Source organism: Mauremys reevesii, linkage group 6 (assembly GCF_016161935.1).
Source record: "Mauremys reevesii isolate NIE-2019 linkage group 6, ASM1616193v1, whole genome shotgun sequence".
NCBI classification, from domain to species: Eukaryota; Metazoa; Chordata; order Testudines; family Geoemydidae; genus Mauremys; species Mauremys reevesii.
In genome coordinates, this window is record NC_052628.1 from 19,937,939 (window position 1) to 19,961,236 (window position 23,298).

Below are 23,298 nucleotides of genomic sequence, written 5' to 3' on the forward strand. Positions count from 1 at the left end.
CCGTGCTTGGGGTGGCAAAATGTCTAGAGCCGCCCCTGAACTGAGGAATGTATTGATGAGTTGGGCATGTTTTTTTCCAGCAGATCTCCTCTGGTGATATGGAGAGAGAAAAAGCTAAGGGCTAGACTGAGCCATCAGGCTCATCCCGGATTCAGGGATGGCACAAAGGAGAGGAAGAGGTGCTCCAGGAAGGGACTGTTCTGCAGAAAGACAATTCCTCCCCTGCTCCTCTTTCCTCTGGGAGGGGGGAAGTTGCTACATACCTTTCTGGATGTGCAGATTACTCTCCACTCTACTCCCTTCTCTGCCCTTCTTTGCCCCCACCCTGCCCACTTGCTCACAGTGAGATGTATGAACAGCCCCTGTTGGTCCCCTCAGTAGCAAAAAGCTACAATCTGACTTAGTTGCCATTCCTCAGCTGAGAAAAATCCCCTCCCCCAACCATCCTTAGCAAGGGCTGGGGACAATCTACGTAGGCCCTTAATAGAAAAACTCTCAGGGTACGTCCCCACTACTTGCCAGATCGGCGGGTAGCGATCGATCTATCAGGGATTGCTTTATCATGTCTCATCTAGATGTGATAAATCGATCCCCGAATGCTCTGCCATCAACTCCAGAACTCCACCAGGGCAAGAGGCGGAGGCGGAGATGACAGGGAAGCCGCGGCCGTCGATCCCGCGCCGTGAGGACGGGAGGTAAGTCGATCTAAGATACGTCAACTTCAACTACGCTATTCTCCTAGCTGAAGTTGCGTATCTTAGATCGACTCCCCCGCCCCCAGTGTAGACCAGGCCTCAGTGACTTCAGATCAGGCCTATAAATAGCTTAGTTGCTGACTATAAAAGTTTTCCAGTCCAAACATTACACATAAGGACTCACATGCACAAAAGTCCACTAGCCCCCATTGTATCCCATTAACATGAGCCATTCTGAGTAAGTCATTATTCTCTCTTATCAGTCATGAATCACAATCTCTGGAAAACATAGGACTAGGAATCTGGAGATCTAAGTACCACTCCTGCCACTGACTTCCTGCGTGACCTTTGACAGGTCTCAGTTTTCCCATGACAGAATTACATTCACTTCATGGAGGTGTTGGGAAGGCCTAATTCTCTGCTGATTCTGAAGTGCTCTGAGACCTTCTAGTGAGGACAGAGGGCAAAGTCATTAATAATTAATGAACATGGTTTGAACCTACTGTGCTGAATGGCACAAAATTACTCTTTATTTGGTTTAGTAAATGTAGCATGAAAAGTCTGAATGGACATGGTGAGCTCCATCCTCATTTGTGCCTAGTGAACATGGCATTCAACTAAGAGAGGAAAGCTACTACAGAGATGTTTGACCTCATCTCCCCCTGGTTCTGATGCCACTTCTGTGCCAGCCCTGCTATCGTGATCAGCCTTAGGGTGAATTACCCTACAAGTGACCCATGATAGGAAATAAATTCAAAATGTAATTAGTCAAATTCAATCACCAAACTTTTTTGTTTAATTGAGGGATGGTTTCCATGACTTACAGTAAATGTATTACTGTCTTCAATTTGTAAGTTTGATTTGGTTTATTTTAGGCTGCTTGCAATATTCTGTTAAAGCAGAATCTGCTATACAATCTACCTGAAGAGTCATAACCCAGGAACAGATTGGTGCATCAATGAGTTGTACAAAGCTATAAAATGGATAGCACCAATTCTTACATTCAGAATGATGAAAGAGTTTTGAAGCAACTGCCTTTAGAAGGTTCTACCCATACACTAAAGCAGTTTGGTATTCCAAACCAGGGCTAATACATTTTTAATAACTAAAGGGCAAGTTACTTGCCCAGTGTCAGCCATGAGTAACTGGGCTGTGCAACAGGTGTATAAATGTATAGGGGGCAGGGTCCTTGCCAGGACGCAGAGTGGAACTGCTTTGTGGAGGCTACACAAGTCCAAGCTTGAGGCTTACAACCACTTAGTGGAAAGGGCGACACTTAAATTATCTTGGACCCACACCATGCCTCCACTCATGCTTGCATTCGAGTGCAATAAATGGGCTCTATCATTATTGTTGTTGTTGTATATTACAGTATTGCTTAGACACCCCCAGTCAGGGATCAGCACACTATTACAATAGGTGTTGTACAAACATATAGTAAAGAATAGTCCCTGCCCCCCCAAAATAACAATCTAATCTAATCTTTAAATTATAGGTCATATTTATAAGGGACCTATCACTGAGCTACCTTGAGACTTGCTAAACACTGCACATGGACATAAAGAAACAAAACCCTCAGCATCTTCCTTTTCTCTCTTTCTTCCTTCCATCCTTTCTTTTGTTTCACAATTAATATTTTAAAAGAAGCTGAAAGGGGAAAAGAATAGTCTTTATGAATATATTTTAATACAGGAGACGAATACGTTTAGGACCTGATCCGAGCCTACATTAAAATCATCAATGGGAGCCTATCCCACTGGATTTTAGTGGGCCTTGGAACAGGCCAGTAATGAATAAAAGTGTAATTTCTATGCAGTGAAGTACCTTTCTAAAATAATGAATAATGTTAACAAGGTGCTGACTATTAGGTTTCCTTGCTAACAACTTTGGAACTGGGTTTGTTGCTGAGATTCCAAATATCAGAAAAACAACAAGGAGTTGCAGCCGAAGAAGCAGGTTTTTTACCCACGAAAGCTTGTGCCCAAATAAATCTGTTAGGCTTTAAGGTGCCACCAGACTCCTTGTTGCTTTTGTGGATACAGACTACCACAGCTACCCCCTGATACTTGACAAATTTCAGAAGGATGGCAAACACTGAGGGAAGAGAGGAATTATTTCACGTGGTCCAGGTATAGTTGGGATCCTTGAGATGAAATGAAGAAAGGGAAAATTTAGGCTATCAAGAAAATTTTCCTGATAATGAGATCTCTGAGGCTGTGGGAAATCTCTCAGCCTAGGTTAACAGGCTCATGCTACAGGGGCTCAAGCTATCATGGTAAAAATAGCAATATGGATGCTCCAGCTTGGGCTGGAACTGAGGCTCTGTCCCTCTGTGCTTGAGATCCTGAACTCCAGTCCAAGCCAGAACAGCCACATTGCTATTTTTACCATGCTACCTGGAGCAATACTAGCACAAGTCTGATAATCTGCACTGGGAGACTCTCACCCAGCTGCAGTGTAAGATATCCCCGCCAGGGACAGTGATGGAATCCCCATATATTGGGGCATTTGAAAATAGCCTGGGAAAAGCACTAGAAAATATACCATAGGGAACATTCCTAAACTGGAATGGGGATTTGGCTAGGTGACCTAAGCGATCTATCCAATCCATAAAGTCCATTGCTTGATCTTCCCTGAAATAACAGAATCCACACTTGCTACTGCATTGCCATTTGTGTGTGTATTTGATCATGATGGACAAGTGCCTTTAAAAAAAGTCAAGCATGTTTAATGTGTGTGTAGCAGACGGAAATAGGCAGATAAACATGTACAAGCTGCACACGCTTATGATGCGTTTATTTGCGTCTTCATTCAAATTGTTTCTTGTTACATAATAGTTTTGTACACAGTGGAGTACTTAACCTAATTTATATTGATCTCAATTGCTCTCATTTGTGCATACTTAATTCAGAAAGATAATCAAATTGATTTCTGAGACCTACTTTTTAAGAGATTGTACTAACACAGACATTCAAGAGGTGCCCTAATTAAATTATATCAAAAGAAAAACATTTTAAATCTTTGGAAACTGTTTTGATGGTCATTTCATTGTGTTTAGTATTACTAACATAATTACATTTCCTCCACATTGAGTTCTGTTTGAAATCAAATTGAGAAACATTTTTGAGCTCCATCAGGCAGATAACTTGGTTTAGCTGAATTTGTACTGCACACATATAAAACAACATATTAGAGATCAATATGCATGACTTACCCTTGCAAAAGATATGGAGAAATTACTTACATTCAAATTAGAAGGACTGTTTAATTTTTAATAATAGGTTTGGCTCCTTTACCAGTTAGCAGTTATTTCATGTGTTCATTTCACAGTTCCAAAAAATTGTGGCTTCTTTTGTCACTATTGTTCTAGCACTAAAAATCAGCAAGTATTGGAGGATCTGTGCACTGTGAAAGGAAAGGATTTGTTTAGGGAGACTGAATGGAGTAAAAATTAGGAGCGGGGTGATGGTGTGAAATTAAATATGAAATTAAACAGTAATAAGTCACCAGAGTCAGATGGTATTCATCCAAGAGTTCTGAAAGAACTCAGATGTGAAATTGCAGAACTACTAACTGTGATATATAACCTATCATTTAAATCAGCTTCTGAACCAGCTGACTGAAGGATAACTAATATGACGTCAATTTTTTTATAAGGCTCCAGAGGTGATCCTGGCAATTACAGGCCAATAAGCCTAACTTCAGTACCAGGCAAATTGGTTGAAACTATAGTACAGAACAGAATTATCAGACACATTGATGAACACGACTTTTGTGGAAGAGTCAACATGGTTTTTGTAAAGGGAAATCATGCCTTGCCAATCTGCTAGAATTCTCTGAGGGGATCAACAAGCCTGTAGACAGGGTGATATAGTGGACAGTGGATATAGTGTACTTAGATTTTCAGAAATCCCTCACTAAAGGCTATTAAGCAAATTAGAGTGTCATGGGTTAAGAGGGAAGATTCTCTCATGGATTGGTAACTGGTTAAAAGATAGGAAACAAAGGGTAGGTATAAATAGTCACTTTTCAGAATGGAGAGAGGCAAATAGTGGTTTCCCCCAGGGATCTGTACTGGGACCAGTCCTATTCAACATATTCATAAATTATATGGAAAAATGGGTAAACAGTGAGATGGCAAAATTTGCAGATAATACAAAAGTCCTCAAGATAGTTAAGTCAAAAGCAGACTGCAAAGAGCTACAAAGGGGTCTCACAAAACTGGGTGACTGGGCAACAAAATGGAGATGAAATTCAATGTTGATAAATGCAAAGTAACGCACATTGGAAAACAAGATCCCAACTATACATATAAAATGATTGGGTCTAAATTAGATGTTATCACTCAAGAAAGAGATCTTGGAGTCACTGTGGATAGTTCTTTGAAAACATCCACTCAACATGCAGCGGCAGTCAAAAAAGCGAACAGAATGTTGGTAACCATTAGGAAAGGGATAGATAATAAGACAGAAAATATCATATTGCTTCTGTATAAATCCATGGTACGCCCACATCTTGAATACTGTGTGCAGATGTGGTCACCCATCTCAAAAACCATATAGTAGAATTGGAAAAGGTACAGAAAAGGGCAACAAAATGATTAGGGATATGGAACAGCTTCCATATGAGGAGAGATTAAAAAGACTGGGACTTTTCAGCTTGGAAAAAAGAGGACTAAGGAGGGATATAATAGAGGTCTATAAAATCATGACTGGTGTGGCGAAAGTCAATAAGGAAGTGCTATTTACTCCTTTTCATAACACAAGAACTAGGGTTCACCCAATGAAATTAATAGGCAGCAGGTTAAAACAAACAAAAGGAAGTACTTCTGCACACAACACACAGTCAACCTATGAATCAATTTGTTATAGGATGTTGTGAAGGCCAAGACACTAACAGGATTCAAAAAAGAACTAGATTAGTTCATGGAGGATAGGGCCACCAATGGCTATTAGCCAGGATGGGCAGGGATACAAAACCATGCTCTGCAATGTCCCTAGCCTCAGTTTGCCAGAAGCTGGGAATGGGTGACAGGAGATAGATCACTTGATGATTACCTGTACTTTTCATTCCCTCTGAAGCACCTGGCACTGGCCACTGTCAGAAGCCAGGATACTGGGCTAAATGGGCCATTGGTCTGACCCAGTATGGCCATTGTTATGGTCTAAAAAAAGAACATGTCAGATGAGGATATGAAAAGTGCCCCTTCTGTGAAATGTTCTATACTGTTAAATAGTCTCCCAAGAGACATGGTTAAAGCTCCCTTGCTTCACTTACGTAACATTAGAGATGGAATCAGGAGGGGTTCAGAATTGGATTAGGTCTATGTGGGAATTTGTATTTAAAGAAGAAACAGCCAGGGCTGTGTGCACCCATTACATCCCTCTGCAGTTGATTGAGCAGTAAGGAAGACAGGAAAGGATGCAGACTAGGCAAACCCATATAGATCCCTCCAACCCAACTTAGACTTAACAGGGGGAGTATGCTGTATCTTGTAAAGGCTGATGCAGTTCCCTCCCCACCGAGCAAACAGGGATTGTGCCTCAGAGCTGCTCCTGGGGCAGTGCCTCTACGTGCTTTCCCTTACTCAGCTCACATGCTTATACGCTTTCCTGAATCAGGGCCTAATCTATGATGCATCTTGCCATATGCAGACTTTATTGTGGTTATACTAATGTGTGTGGTTTTGAGTTGAAGCTTTATTTTATTCAAAATCAAAACAAAAGAGAACCAACAAGATGTGCATATGTCAGAGCTAAGTAGCCACATGATCTTATGGTTGTAGCCCTAGACTGGTCTCAAGACTCTCATCCCTTTTTCCTCATTTGCTGCATCATGGCTAAAATCTAAACTGTGAACTCTTTGGTGCAGTGCCCTGTCTTTTGTTTTCTATGCAAGATGCACATTTAGTGCACAGGATAGCTACACAGAGAGACAGAAATAAGGTTGCAAAGGCAACCATAAATCTAGCTTTCCCTAACTTTCAAGTGCTTGACTTTGCAATTTAAATAACGTTCCTTTAACATAGCGTTTTGGTGTGTAATTATTATAACCAAAGGTAACTTTTGGGTGAGCTCGATAATATCTGATGATAAAATACACTAACGCTTTGCTATAATATTTTTGCTTCTACATGCAAATAACACTATACATTCGTAGTACTCAATGGTGGCCTATGCCAAGCCTGTTTCATTAAAGATTTTTCACACTAATTACCTCAGCTTTCCAGTTAATATATTTTTTACGACTCATTAATCACTTACGCTTTTTACACATATGGTCACCTTGTTACAATGCATTCAAGAGTTGATGACATTTCTTATCCATGAATAAGGACTCCACTGTGCAAAACATTGAGCTCTGGGCCCCAACCCTGCAAAGAGACACACATGCTTAATTTTACATGCGGTGGCCCCCAGTGTCCACCACTGAAGTTAACTGGAGTTTTTCCATTGACTTAAATGAAGAGGGTGCAAACCCTTTGAGTAGTTCCATTTAAATAATTGGGGCTATTAATGAGCTTAAAGTTAAGCTTGTAGTGCTTCATCAGGAGGGATAGCTCAGTGGTTTGAGCATTGGCCTGCTAAACCCAGGGTTGTGAGTTCAATCCTTGAGGGGGGCATTTAGGGAACTGGGGTAAAAATCTGTCTGGGGATTGGTCCTGCTTTGAGCAGGGGGTTGGACTAGATGATCTCCTGAGGTCCCTTCCAACCTTGATATTCTATGATCAGGCCTAGAATGCTCAGTACCTTGCAGGACTAAGCCTGATGTCATTAGGCATTAGTGTCATTAAGACTGGCTAGCTGTGTCCCAGAGCCTGCTCATTGACTTAGGAGGACTGCTCCCACTCCCATTAGTTACTTCACCTAGTGGAAAAAGATAAGCTCTGAACAATTCTGCTTGATGTGGCAAAGGCTGTACCATGCTGAGCACAGAGCAGATCACACTAAGGGGAACTGGTTCTGTGCATACCCTTCAGATATGAGAGGGAAATCAGACTGAAGGAGACAAACGGGACCTAAAGGCCAAACTAAGAATGTGATCCCCAGGAGAGATACTCCTCTTACAAGTCTGCCTTTGTGTGAATTCTGGATTCTTCCTAGCTAGGATAAAGCTAGGAGTCAGACCACCACTTTTCTATCCTTCAGAAGTACCAAGATAAAAATCACCTAGAAAACAGATCTCCATTGCACATAACGAAACATGAAGGCGATTTCAATGTACAAAAAATGTGAACAGCTCTATGAACAGTCAGGTCTAACCAGCTCAGAAAGGTGCTTTAATCCAGCATATGTAAAAAAATAGAAATCAAGACTTAAAAAATAAAATAATAATAATAAACACAATGAAACTGAATTTTTCCCCATGAATACTATATATTAAAAATTACATATGTCATACATATTCCCATTGTTTTGTTTGTTTGTAAATAAAATCCCAGTCCAATCTCATTTTTCATGGTCTTTTCTTTTTAATAAAATAAGTTTCCACAGTAAAATATATTGCACAATGCAGGCTTATTCTATATAGAATTTATAGAACAATTGTTCTGATTTTCTCTTTTTTGTGGGTCATTGCAAATAGATTAAAATGGATTTCTCGGTGATAATTTTTTTTTTTAACAAGAAGATATTCCATCAGAAACTCTTGGGCTCAGTTCTGATCTAATTCAAATTGGTTTAAACTGGGAGTGAATCTACTGAAGTCATATTTAGATTGTAAGCTCTACAAGGCAGGGATTCTCTACTTCTCTGTGTGTTTGTAGAGCATGTAACCCAGTCAGGCTCCAGACTTGTTTGATCCCCAGGCACTACTGCAGTAAGAATGATTAATAATAGTACTCGTTAATAACTGGAGTTACAGTAGTATAAAACCAATGTGAGTGAGAGTAGTCATGCCTTAAAGTTTCAGACATGCATGTATATTTTATATTTTCAGTGAATCATTTTACTGGTTCTCTAATCAGTTTTATGGTTGTGACAAAAACATCCCCAAAACAGAGCAGTCTGACTTATGTTCATTGACAACTGTGGGCTTTATCTGCAGACATTAACCTCTAAACAGAACATCCAGATGCCACTAAAAGTGTCTCATCAGAACATAAAATGGACTTTTAGGTTTCTAAATAAACGGAAGTGCCCTCATATGAAACGTGGATGTTATAATTAGCTTCCCAGTTGAGTTTGGAATTTCCAAGTTGCCACCACTAGTATTATTTTGTTATAGTGTATTCCTGAGGCTAGATTCACAAAGGGATTTAGGCATCTAGAAAATCACTGGGATTCAGAAAGGCTGAGTTAGATGCCTAGGTTCCCTATACAATGAATGGGGCTAGACAGGTGCCTAAGAATGGGATTAACAAAAGCTAGCTTTCTGAACTGCTGAAAGGGGTATGTGCTAAGCCCTGCCCCTCTCAGGGAGATGGACACTGGATTGCAGAGGGGCACCTATCTTCACTTGGGATTCACAGTTGTGAACCCTCTCCTGGAGTCAGACACCTAAACGTTAGCAGCAGCAGCAGGATGTACAGTTAGCTGGTTCTGAGCATACATACATGATTCGGCCCTGCAGGGAAGCGCCTATCTTCCCCCAGTTCGTGAATCTCGCTGGGACTAAGGTATCTGGATGCTTAGAGTGAGGCAGCCGTGCACCTGCTCAGAGGCAGAGACATAGGCTCATGGGAACTTTGTGTGCAATAACTTCGGTGCTAAGTGAGTTTAGATGCCTACAGGGCTAGGTGGCTGCCAAGAGTGGGGTTTGTCAATGCCAGTGGGGCCTAAGTCTGGGACACAAAAACCTAAAATAGCAGTTAGGCTTTTAAGTGCCTTTGTGAATTTAGCCCCTGCAAAAATAATTTATGTCACATTGCCAGAGGTTGGTGGAGAAGGTAAACAGTGTCTAGCCACTTGCTCTGGCTTTTTACATGTACCTCTGGCGGGGCTCACTCACTTACATCAGTGCGGAAGGTTGACACTATCTTTGGCTGCAGCCCCTCCTACCAACCACCTCCCTCTGGCCCCAGGTTGTCGGGGTTTCGGCCCTCGGCCAAGTCACCTAATTTCACACCCCTTCTGGGGGTATCATAAATCCAGCCTAAACTGAATAGTTCCTCTGCCCTCTTGTCTTCTCTGTTTACAGACCCTATCTCAGGGCTTCCTTTGCAATAGCGTGCGCTGCCCCCGTTGTCTCTGTGTACCCCAACTGAAGGAACAATAATCCACACCGTGTAGAATCAAGCACAGGAGTTTATTACGCACAGCGCTGGCGAAGTGTCACTTTGCTTATCAGGCTCAGAGACACTGCAAAGCAATTAATGACTATAGATTATATATGGTGCTTATTGCGCAGAGAGAGGCAATGGGGATGGGTTTTCCCAAGCCCCTGGATAGGTTCTATCAGCAAGACAAGATAGCACAATAAGCCAATGGTCTAAAAGATTACATAATGGTTCCACCCAAGGCTCAAATTAACATATTGCTGACACACAGGTAATTACCCCCAAACTGTGTCTATTAAAGTGTATAGGTTAAATCCTAATTTTGGGGTCCAGGGGAATGAGGTAGCAGCTCTCCCGGTTGATCAACAGGTACATTCCTGGAGATTTAAAGCGAAAAAGGCAGTAATTAGTACTTAACAATAACAATTGTTTATAAGTTTACCCTTGCATTTCTGTGGGCTAGGATTGGCATACATCTGTGAGGGGAGGGTGTCATAACTCATGTCAATTATATTGGGCCTCTCCCTGAACTCTGTCTGGGATCTGAGGGGTAATGTACCTCTATCTCCTCCCTGCATTAGGGAGTAACCATGAGGCCTTTCTCAGCACTTCATGTGTCTATAACTTGCGATAAGGACGCCCAATTACATTCAGAGTTATGCTGACTCTGCTCACTGACTTGAAACACACAAGGTTATCTGTTTACCCCAGCTTCCTCTTAGCTATGTATTGTTCTCTGTTAGCCAGCCCCCATAGCCCAAGCCAAGCTGTGGACTCCGGGCCTATATGAAAAGTTCTCAGGAGAAACTGTAGTTAAGATCTTACATTCATAGCTAATGGATTCTGACCCGTCACCAACCCTGGGCTTCTCTCAATCAGACACACTTGTCTCCTCCTCTGTCATCTCTCTCTCAACTGAGCTCCTTCCTCTCCAGCCAGGCACCAATTAGCTACTCACCTCCCCAGGTTCAGGTTCCTAATTGGGTGTATTCACAAGCAGACCCTATCTCAAGGAGTCTATCCTGGCCCTGTAGTGTGCTGCCCCATTGCCTCTGTCTGTATACCCTAACCCTGGGCTTCTCTCAACGAGACACACCTGTCTCCTCTGCCATCTCTTTCTCTCAACTGAACTCCTTCAGTCTACTTATTATGGCTTAGCTCTGTCCCCTCTGGCTGGGAGCCAATTAGCTACTCACCTCCATAGGTGCAGAGCATGAGTAATTGGGGGCATTCGCTAGCCTTGCAGATGATGGGGGTTAAGCCTCATGACAGTACCGTACGGCAGGATGGCCCCATACAACATTTCTTTTCCTTTCTTTCAAGCTCCAGCAGCTTCTGCTTCTGAGAAAAAGCTTTGTGTATTGACAGGCTTCCTGTATTGTTCTTAAAGTTGATAACTCTGTGAAGGATTTCACCACATCTACGAGAGGCACACCATGTTGTCTTTCTTAATGATGCTCATATTTGGCTGTTCCAGGGAAGTGTCTCATAAAGGCATTACATTCTTCTTGTTTCCTGTGTCCTTCTCTTAAGTCTGGGCAGATGGCTACAGGAGACTGATCTGAGGATGGACATTGAACTGACAGTGGAGTGACTAATTGCAACAAGATATTTGTTCTAAAAAAAAGTTTTATTGAATGTCAGCTGTGCCTATCACATTTGCCAGTCAGAGACAAACTGGATCCTTGACAGAATAATTACTGATACTTTCTCCTCCACAAACCCTTTGTCTGCATTTTCTGTTTGGATTATAAGCTTTTCTGGAGAGGGACTCTGTTTTTCTATGTGTATGTACGATACTTAGCACAGTAGGGCCCTCATCTTAATGGAGGCCTCTAGGCGCTGCTATAATAAAATAATAGGAAAAACGATGATAATGAGGAGGAGAAGTATCTATCTTTGTCATTGTGCTTTCATCTTTCTTAGATTTCTAGGTTGTTGAACAAATTGGGACTTTTTGATATTACTGAAGAAAAGTGACATACAATTTTCCCTGTAAACTAGCGCTGGTATATAGTGCCAGTATTTTGTATTGCTTCAGACAAAATGGCATTTGCCTTAATTCCAGTCATACATATACTCTCCTAACTATTTACATCTAGAGATATGTAGTGTCATGTAGTGAATAGTATCTATGGATAATTCGTGCCTTGTAGATTGTGCACAAGCAATTTGTTGTGACTATTCAGTACTCAAAATTTGAGTTCTTTTGTTTAGTTTTCATTGGATATATAGCCACATGATATGTTTCTGCTGGAAAAAAAGATAGCTCTTAGAATCAAGTTTCTGGTGCACATATATATGTTCCAGAATTCAAAACAAATTGTAACATTCTTCATTATTTGCTTTAAATTCACTTTTTCCACAAATATTCCTGCCAGCCAACCCATTCACTAGAATATTCATAGAAAAGGGCATGGGCATGGGCAAAACTGATTCATTTAAAAATCTGAACAAATATTAGAGGAAATGTATTTTGCACTATATCTCCAGTTCTAATTACAACTCCAGAATGTATCTTGTGATACATATACAGTAAACTAGTCTCTTAAAGATGCCCTGGAATATGTAATATAATATAGTAAAATTCTCAATGCTAGGTGGTCTGGGTGGCTCAGAAGATGGGTAGTAGGGTAGGAAGATTTTCATCTCTAGATTATCAGGTTGTATCCAGTCCTGGGTGATAGTGACCAACAATCATTACCATCTTAAAGCCATCCAGTGGCCCAGATGGAATGACTTGGTGGTCTCAGTCTAGATTTACTGGACACGGGTGCCTCATTACAAAATCACCACTGACGATGATGCTAACTGGCAGCCTTTTTGGCAAGCTCTGTAGAGAGGCCAAGGATGGAATGAGCCTGGAACAAGAACTGCCCTCTCACTCCTGGACTTCATCCCACTAGGTCAGGTGCAGTGAGGGGAAGTTTGTACTGTTGTTCATAGTTACGATACCTGTTCAGTTGATAAACAGAAGACTTCATCCTTCAGGCAGCTTTCATGAACACTTATAAAAGTAATATATTCAGAGCAAAGCTATGTAATGGCTGCTGCATATGTTAGAAAGGAAAAAATGAGAGCCTTATTGTGGTGTCACTGAGTCCTAGATCCAGCAAAGCACTTTAGCACATGCTTCACTTCTAGCCTGGGAGTCGTCTCACTGAAGTCAATGGAATTAAATCTGAACTTGTGTGTAAGTGCTTTACTGGATCAGGTTTTAAAACCAGTTTAACTCCATTGACTTCACCGGAGTTTCTCTGGGTTTGTAGTGATGCAAGTGACATCTGTGTCAGAACCAGAGTCTTCGGCCAAATTTCGATACAATTATACCTGTGAAAAGCTGGAGTAACTATGAAGATTATTCTAAATGTTAACCACTGTAATTGAGATCAGAGTCTGTTTTCCTATAGTGGAAAAAATATATCTTTTAATCAATGAAGGTTGATTAAAAATACATAACTGCACAGCTTGTTAGACTGGTTCCATTTGCTCCTATCTCACCCTCACTTCTCAGACTGAACTGCATACTTCCCACTTCGAGTCTGCATTCCAGCTCCTTAATATCTAAAGTGACATTATAAGAATGCAACCATGACAAACTCTTTGGTCTTTTTTAATTCTGTTGATTTTTTTAAAAAGTTCTGCTGCTTTCAGATCCCATTATTTAGTTTTTTTGTTGTCTAAATCAAACCCACTGTCCTTATTTAGGAAGGACGGTCTTTCTTTTACAGCCTGATTCACCACTGTGCTGCTACCATTTATGCTAGTGTAACTCCGTTGAAGTCAATGGTATTATGCATGTGTAAAACTGGAGTAACATAGTGATGAGTCAGGCTATTTTCTCCAGTGCAGTCTAGTGCAAAGAAAGATGCATCTGCATTTCTTGCTCCAAATGTCCACAGTTAAAACTCACAGTTATTGCCAACTACATATTGACTTTTACAGACAACATTCAATATTAACTCCAGTACATAAAATCAAGACTTTTCTAAAATCAAGATGGCTACTTCCTCTCCCTCCTTAAAAATGAGTAGGCAAAAACTTTGTAGGCAAGTTTCCTAGACAATAACTGTATCTCACAAGAGAGTTCCCACTCCATTTTTCCTTTCTGATAAATGCACATCAAGGAAAAACATTTGCCTTTATGGTTCCTTTTCAAGAGTAAACTTAACAGTTCAAGGAAAGTATTTACTGAATGCATTGAGAAGCACGTAGCTTTGCATTATTTATTATTAGATACCAATAACTGTAATACACAGAATGTCTTTGGACATAAATTAGTGATGTTAGAAAATATCATAGTCCTCCCAATGTCCCAAAACCTATTACTTCAGCGAATATGTAAGAGCTCATCACATTCCTTGCCTTTCATTGGCATATCATGGAATTGGATTTGAGACAAAAGACTAAGTAAAATACAATAGGGAAAAATCCAGTATGACTACATTAAAACCTTCTTTTTCTCCCAGACATATAATAAAACATTATCTTGGATAGCATTATCTGGTAGCTTAAAGGTGGAATAAGAGCTTTGGGGTACAGAAGAGACCTCTCAGGGGGAAAGAGCTTGAGTTTGAAAGAGAGTTTATAGAGAGCTCCAGCGGGAATAAGGAGAGAGTTTAGAAGCAGGGAATTCATAGGTGGCAGAACCTGTGAGGAAGAGAATGATCAGGATAGGGATGGCCAACCTGAGCCTGAGAAGGAGCCAGAATTTACCAATGTACATTGCCAAAGAGCCACAGTAATACATCAGCAGCCCCCCATCAGCTCCCCCACCCCTGCTCCTAGCACCTCCCACCCAACGGCAGCCTTGCCGATCAGCACCTCCCCCTCCCTTCCCGAACCTCCCAATCAGCTGTTTCGTGGTGTGCAGGAGGCTGTGGGGGGGGAGGAGCGAGGGCACTGCAGGCTCAGGGGCGGGGATGGGAAAGGGTAGAGTGGGGGCAGGGTCTGTGGCTGAGCCAGGGGTTGAGCAGTGAGCACCCCCTGGCACATTGGAAAGTTGGCGCCTGTAGCTCTAGCCCCGGAGTCGGTGCCAATACAAGGAGCCACATATTAATTTCTGAAGAGCCATATGTGGCTCCGGAGCCACAAGTTGGCCACCCCTGACTTAAGCGCACACCTTCTTGCACAAATCCAAAGAAATATTTTGATGTGCAGAAATGATCTTGTCAGTGGAATCCCAGCTCTGTACCCAAATGAGCAATCAAGCGTGCAGCTGTGCCTTATTGCAACAGGTGCAGGTGGATGCACCTCCCTGAACGTCAGTTTAGTTTATACCCCTTTCCATCCGGTGTGAAGGGGGGCAGACAAGCCAAATTCTGTTCTCAGTTCCAGAGATGCTAAATTTTCAAACGTAGGTGCCTAAAGTTAGGTTAGCTCCAACAGCACATCTGCAAATCCAGTCACTTATCTAATAGGAATATTTTGGTCTTAGCATGTTACCTAAGCGTGTCAAAACATGGATTTTGTGCAGCTACCTCTATCAGTCTAGTTTTAGCCTTGGACACATTATGAAGATGGCATTGTTTTTTTCTGCTAGAAGTTCTCCTCTTGCTAATGGATAAAAAATCAGCTATCTATACTGAACTTTTTAAGCTCCATTAGCAGCCTTTGATGTAATTGATCTGTTGACCCACCCACCCTCATGAATTCTGACAGGCGTGGATGGAATTGCTCCTGGGTGGCTTCCTCCTTTTCTTTGTGAGATGGGTAATGGGCAGTGTGAGGTAATTACACTCCCTCACCCTAGGCTCCCTTGTGTAGGGTCATGCACAGGGGCGCTGGAACAATTTGTATATTAGGGGTGCTGAGAGCCATTGAACCAAACTGTAAACCCTGTGTATAATGGAAACCACTTCAAGCCAGAGGGTGCAGCAGCACTCCCAGCACCCCTAGTTCCAGCACCTATTATCCTGAATACGTCTATTCTGTCACCTCTGCAGTTCACAGTTTATATGAGGCTGCTGGGGAGATTGGTCATGCCTGACCAACCTGATTGCCTTCTATGATGAGATAACTGGCTCTGTGAATATGGGGAAAGCAGTGGACATGGTATATCTTGACTTTAGCAAAGCTTTTGATACAGTCTCCCACAGTATTCTTACCAGCAAGTTAAAAAAGTATGGGCTGGATGAATGGACTATAAGGTGGATAGAAAGCTGGCTAGGTTGTCGGGCTCAACAGGAAATGATCAACAGTTCCATGTCTAGTTGACAGCCAGTATTATGCGGAGTGCCCCAGTGGTCGGTCCTGTGGCCGGTTCTGTTCAACATCTTTATTAATGATCTGGATGATGGGATGGACTGCACCCTCAGCATGTTCGCAGATGACACTAACCTGGGGTGAGAGGTAGATATGCTAGATGATAAGGATGAGGTCCAGAGTGACCTAGACAAATTGGAAGATTGAGCCAAAAGAAATCAGATGAGGCTCTGCAGTGTGCAGAGGCAGTCAAAAAAGCAAACAGGATGTTAGGAATCATTAAAAAGGGGATAGAGAATAAGACTGAGAATATATTATTGCCCTTATATAAATCGATGGTACGCCCACATCTCGAATACTGCATACAGATGTGGTTTCCTCATCTCAAAAAAGATATACTGGCACTAGAAAAGGTTCAGAAAAGGGCAACTAAAATGATTAGGGATTTGGAGAGGGTCCCATATGAGGAGAGATTAAAGAGGCTAGGACTCTTCAGCTTGGAAAAGAGGAGAGTAAAGGGGGATATGATAGAGGTATGTAAAATCATGAGTGATGTGGAGAAAGTGGATAAGGAAAAGTTATTTACTTATTCCCATAATACAAGATCTGGGGGTCACCAAATGAGATTAATAGGCAGCAGGTTTAAAACAAATAAAAGGAAGTTCTTCTTCACGCAGCGCACAGTCAACTTGTGGAACTCCTTACCTGAGGAGGTTGTGAAGGCTAGGACTATAACAGTGTTTAAAAGGGAACTGGATAAATTCATGGTGGTTAAGTCCATAAATGGCTATTAGCCAGGATGGGTAAGGAATGGTGTCCCTAGCCTCTGTTTGTCAGAGGATGGAGATGGATGGCAGGAGAGAGATCACTTGATCATTGCCTGTTAGGTTCACTCCCTCTGGGGCACCTGGCATTGGCCACTGTCGGTAGACAGGATACTGGGCTACATGGACCTTTGGTCTGACCCCGTACGGACGTTCTTATGTTCTTATGTTCAGCAAGGACAAATGCAGAGTCCTGCACTTAGGACAGAAGAATCCTATGCACCGCTACAGGCTGGGGACCGACTGGCTAAGCATCAGTTCTGCAGAAAAGAACCTGGGAATTACAGTGGATGAGAAGCTGGATATGAGTCATCAGTGTGCCCTTGCTGCCAAGAAGGCTAATGGCATATTGGGCTGCATTAGTAGGAGCATTGCCAGCAGATCGAGAGAAGTAATTATTCCCCTCTACTTGACCCTGGTGAGGCCACATCTGGGGTATTGCATCCAGTTTTGGGGCCCCCACTACATAAAGGATGTGGACAAATTGGAAAGAGTCCAGTAGAGGGCAACGAAATTGATCAGGGGGCTGGGGCACATGACTTACAAGGAGAGGCTGAGGGAACTGGGTTTGTTTAGTCTGCAGAAGAGAAGAGTGAGAGGGGATTTGATAACAGCGTTCAACTACCTGAATGGGCGGGGGTCCAAAAAGGATGGAGCTCGGCTGCTCTCAGTAGTGGTCGATGACAGAACAGGGAGCAATGGTCTCAATTTGCAGTGTGGGAGGTCTAGGTTGGATATTAGGAAACACTGTTTCACTAGGAGGGTGATGAAGCACTGGAATGGGTTATCTAGGGGAGGAGGTGGAATCTTCATCCTTGCAAGTTTTTAAGGCCTGGCTTGACAAAGCCCTGGGTGGGATGATTTAGTTGGTGTTGATCCTGCTTTGAGCAGGGGGTTGGACTAGATGACTTCCTGAGGACTCTTCCAACCGTAATCTTCTATGATTCTATGATTATGGGATGTTTTGAGCTGCAGTACCATCACTATACTGTAGTCAATTGGAGTTAATGGAATTGCATCCATCTATACCTGTTTGAATAGGGCACATTGTACACCTGATTGCTCAGTTGGGTGCACAACTGGGATTGCACTGTGGAGCTCATTTGTGCACATGACAATATTTAATTGGGTTTGTGCATGAACGTTCATTTCCATTTACGTTGCTGACCATGGTCCTGTTAGCAGGCTCCCCCATTCCCTACTTAGGCTGCAGAGGGAATTGAGCCCGTCAGAAGAGTCAGATGCTTTGGAGGCTGCTTCCATCTCCCTCTAATCAGCCCAGACAAGCAGATCCTTCGACGACTCCCTAAGGAAAGCCTCATAGACTAGTCACAGGCAGTATCTCCAGCTTAGTCTGCACAAGAAGAAGTTCCAAATGCTTTCCTATGGGGCCCCAAGTCTGTTATCACCCTGTGCTGCCCACAGAGAGCTGTGGACGGGCCATGTATGAGGTGGCAGAACATATATCCAGAAGAGCCTATATGCACTGTTGTGGTGTACCAAATCCAGTCCATCCTGCAGGCAGGACACAGGGCAGGTCTGCAGCCCCAGGCTGAAACTGGAGCCACGATACCTGGGCACCCCCTTCTCCTCTCACTTACACCAGTGTAAAATAGGAGTAACTACTGAAGTCAGTGGAGTTTTGCTACTGTAAAACTGGTATCAGAGGAGAAGCAGCCCCCACAGCTCTCCTCAGCCTGATGCTAAGGCCCACTGTATTCTACTCTCTGAATAACAAGCATGCAGCTAGTCATATGGAGTTCCTCAGCTACCCCACTCCACAATTGCCTTATCCAGTACAGTGGAAACTGATTCCACTGACTTGGGGCCTGCTATGGCCCTTAGGCCTATGATGGAATTTTGTCACTAAACGGCTGATCCGCCCCAACAAATGACATTGTAAAAAGAGCCTTCTAGGGTTCCATATTCGTTGTAATATGTGGGCCAAATTATGCCATCAGCCACACCTGTGCCACCCGTTATCTTCAGATTGTGCCCTCAGCGACACCCGTGCAACCCCACTAGCCTTAAATTAATCTGAGGGCATCAGTTGGCCTGACGAACCTGTGATGAGTTTCAAGCAAACCAGCCCTAAATAGGGTTTTGTTGAGCCTCATGGCATAATCGACAGGTTATGTTGGATTTTAAATTAACCATAAAACCTGTTTCTTTACTTAGTGTGAATCAAATAACTAGTTTATCTGTTACAGATAGAAGGGGGCATTGGAAATGGTGTCTCTGCTCATGTTGCTAGGAGGCTGCGGTTGGGCTGGAGAGAGGGTCCCTTGCGGAGCTTGGTGGGGTGGTGATTTAGGAAGGAAATGTAAATTCCTAATAGGGCTGGTTGGAAAACAATTCCATTTTGAAAAAAAAAAAAAAAAGAGGTTTGTGAAATGGGAGGCTATCACAGATACTCTACCCTAAGCGTGCATACACTTGTTGTAGATTTCTTAGCAATAGCAAAAAATGCCATGAAGGGGTTATCGCATATGTTTTTTTCTTCTAACTGCGATTTACAGTAATCCATAGAAGCTTGAAACTGAAATCTGGTTTCACATTACAAAATTTTATCTTCTGTCGCACACAAATTGATTTGTTATTGTAGGGTTGCTCATGAATTTGGGGCACCTGCTCTTGAGCTTTCCTGTTTCCTAAGAAGATCATTGAAGCGTTGGGGATTTTGAGGGGAAGGTTTGAACTGACATACCTCGCTCAATCATGCAAGGTGCTGAGCTTTCTGGTCCTAATCCAGCAAAGAATTTAAGCATGTGTTTAATTCTAACAGTGTGATTAGCCTCATTGCTTTCCATGGGATGAGTCATGTATTTAAAACTAAGAATGTGCTTAAGTGCTCTGCTGGATGAGGGCCAGAGCATTCAGCACCTTGCAGGATCAAAGCCAGAAAGAATTGCATAGAGTTTGTAGACAGACAGAGGAGAAGAAAAGGTGAGTGACATTTTGGGCCTACTGACCTCGACAGTGGCCCTTTACGTTGTTGATCAAAAAATATTATTTTGAGACTGATTGAATCAAGGTTTTAAAGGGCATGCTAATAATTCTCTATCTAATGTAGCTATCTAGGGTTTCTCCATAATGCTCAGCATCATAGAATGCAAGCACTGTGTCTTGATCACCTCATACTGCACAAAAAAATAAATAAGAAGGATATTGCACCATGAAATGTACTTTTTAAACAGGAGGGTTAGTTTTAACTGAATTTTCTTGGTTTTGTGTTTTTAATATTAAATAATTAACATAGGATAATATAATCTGTACATCATTTGAGGGATTTATAATTTGATATGGGGAACTGGGGGGGTTGTTTGGATTTTTTGGGGGTTTGGTTGTTTGGTTTGGTTTGGTTTTTGTGGGGAGTTTGGACTAGGCTAGTCAAAATAAAATTGCTGAATTCTAGGTTTGCTTTCCGTTTGAATAATATTAAAAGACTGGGTTGACGTCTATGTCTCATTCGTGCTACACATTCCCAGTAGCAATGCAGGAACTTCAAAAGTTGCAGAAGTTTAGCTCATGGTCTGATAAACATCAAGACTTTTGATTCTTAGCTGAACTCTATTGGAACCTCTCAAGTCTGCAAAATGTGCCTGGAAATCTCAAGAGAATAAACATGCTTGACAGATTTCTGGTACTTCTTGTCCCCAGTTGGGCTATAAATAGCACCACAACTCTTGGGGTGTTTCAGCAGCTCTTCCTGGTTGCAGCAGGAATTAACGCTGGAACTGTCAGCAATCACTCCCTCTGGAATTTCCCATGGAAATTACGTTGATTTGCTGGCAGATAATACTGTAGAGGGCTGTCGGCTAGATTCAAACTGCTACCATGCTGACATATCCTTTCAATCCACAGAGCTCCAGATGGATGGTGTCTGTGTGGTGAGGCTTTGTAAGATGGGGGGTGGGGGTGGATTATGTTGGTTCAGCTCTCTGCCTTCTCCTGTATATTTACACAGCATATTTTCATGCCTTCACCTCACCACTGCAGTGCAGTGCCTTTTGCAGTTTGCCAGAGTGCATATGTAATTTTAGGTCTAAGAAAAGGCTCTTTGCCCCAACATGCCAATGGAGTACACGCTCTGCTTGCATATAATAGTCATTTCCATTTTGTATTTATTCTGTGCATGGATCCACTTCCTAAATAGTTTACTTGACATAATGGACTAACAGCCTCCACAATTTCATTCGCAAAATAAAATCTGAGCTTGTTGTGTGTTATAAGAGCTCCCAAAAATATCTGAAAACAGTGAAGCTTTCTGTTAGCTACTGGGAAAGGCGAGACAGATATGGTTTGAATTTTCTTTTCTAGGGTGAAATTTTGTATTCTACATGTCAGATCATGAAGCAAATTTTATGGGGGAGTTATATGTTTCTTAAAGGGGGTCATTTATAATAGGAATAGACCTAAAAGCCTACAATTTTTAAAGAGGATAATGATTTTGGGAGCCTTAATGTTTGGATGACACCTGAGCGTGCCTGATTTTCAGTGGATGGGTGCTCAGCACCTAGAATTGGCGTGACTCAAAATCATTAGTCACTTTTGAAAAATCAGGCCTTTTAGCTGTGGTTGGGACCAAACTCACCCCCATATAATTCCTCCTAGAAAGCTTTTTCAAGTACTAATTGTTTACTCAGTATTAATTCAGATCATTGATCTCTTTGGTTTTACTGCCCACACTAGGCACATCAGTGACTCACATTCTTAAGAGATGAACCTGAGAACAGTGGTTATTGACAGTGCTGCAATTTGCACAATAAAGTTTAACAGTTTACATCCACTGTACAGCTTTATCAATGTTTTCAATGTATCACCAGCTCAGTTTATTGGTACTTATGCATACATTGATTCTTTCTCTTTTTTTTTTTCTGGTTCCCGAAGCATGCAAACGCAAAGAACAAGAACCAAATAAAGACAGGAACAATTCCCAGAAGAAATCTCGTCTGGTTTTCACCGATCTCCAGCGCAGAACACTTTTTGCCATCTTCAAAGAGAACAAACGTCCATCCAAAGAAATGCAGATCACCATCTCCCAACAGCTGGGCTTGGAACTTACCACTGTCAGTAACTTCTTCATGAACGCTAGGAGACGCAGCCTTGAGAAATGGCAGGATGATTTGAGTACAGGGGGATCCTCTTCAGCCTCCAGCACTTGTACCAAAGCATGATTGAAGAAAGGAATCTAAATTGGGCACAACTCAACCATAAAAAAAGAGAAAAAAAGAATGAAAGAAAAGAAAAAGTATGGATTCTGAATGGGGCCCTTCACTGGTGATTTGAAAGCACAATTCTCTTGGAAAGTAATTCTAGTCTAGCTGTAAACATAGGACACTTTTTTAATGGCTATTTAGTCAGTTTTAGAAGGCGCAAATCACAAATTAATCACTTTCTATATAGTATTACATTCAAGACAGGCTAAGCATATCCAAAATATAAGTGGGTCATTCATGACATAAATTTTTCCTGAGAGCCAGTGAAGACTTAAACTATGGATCAGCATTTAAGGCGATGGGAGTACTGCAGGATTGCCCAGAGTTGGTAACTAAACAGAAATGCAAACATGTCTGACCTACTTTGTTTTCCAAATGCTTAGGCTTGCCACACCACAATATACCAAAGCTCACACCCATAACATGACAACATGAGAACTGAGCACAAATCTTAAAAGATGGAAATTGAAAAATCCAAGAACCTGTTTTGTATTCTCAGGCATTGTTTTGTTTAGATGTTTTAGAAAAAAAATGGATCCAATTTTATGTTTCGGGTTTATTTTTTAAACTTATCAGTGAACACTCACATGGTCTTGGATCACTAAAATTCAGTTCACTTGAGCTCAAAGTATCAAGCACAAAGACAATAGATACAGAAATAGAATGGTTCTGGACTTTCTACATCTGTTCTTTCAAGACACTCTAATTTATGAAGTTGTTAATGAAAAGTATGTGACCACACAAGCTTCAAGCACATTTTGCTGTTTGTCACAAATTCTGTGTTTGTACATAATGCAGATACACACTCAGGAGGTCAATTTAACTGCTACAGTGCATGGAGCAAACACAACATTTTGAGAGAGCTAGATTTCCTTAGGTCATTAATATGTCCTTTTTAGTTACTAGTGTCTAGTTTCTCCTTATCATTTCATTGTTACTGAAGTCTATTTAGGTGTGTTTTTTTTGGTATTTTATTAGCAAAAAAAAGCATCCACTTTCAGGATGTCACTGACCATTTAGATGTGCTGCATATGACTTAAATATGACATCAAAATCTATCACATCTCCATTACTAATTCATTTAACCTGACGAGAACACAGTACACCAAAGATGCAGTATATTGCAAGCCAAAGACATT

General features: G+C 41.8%; 1 protein-coding gene across 1 annotated transcript in view; it reads left to right on the forward strand.

The window, feature by feature from the left end:
- The window catches only part of ONECUT2 (one cut homeobox 2), a 39,737-nt gene extending 16,726 nt beyond the window's left edge, over positions 1–23,011 (forward strand). Inside the window, exon 2 of the mRNA XM_039544867.1 lies at positions 21,831–23,011. Coding sequence (XP_039400801.1) covers positions 21,831–22,117 — 287 coding nt within the window. The 3' untranslated portion in view covers positions 22,118–23,011. The remainder of the gene's footprint in view (positions 1–21,830) is intronic.
- The last annotated feature ends 287 nt before the right edge of the window (positions 23,012–23,298 follow it).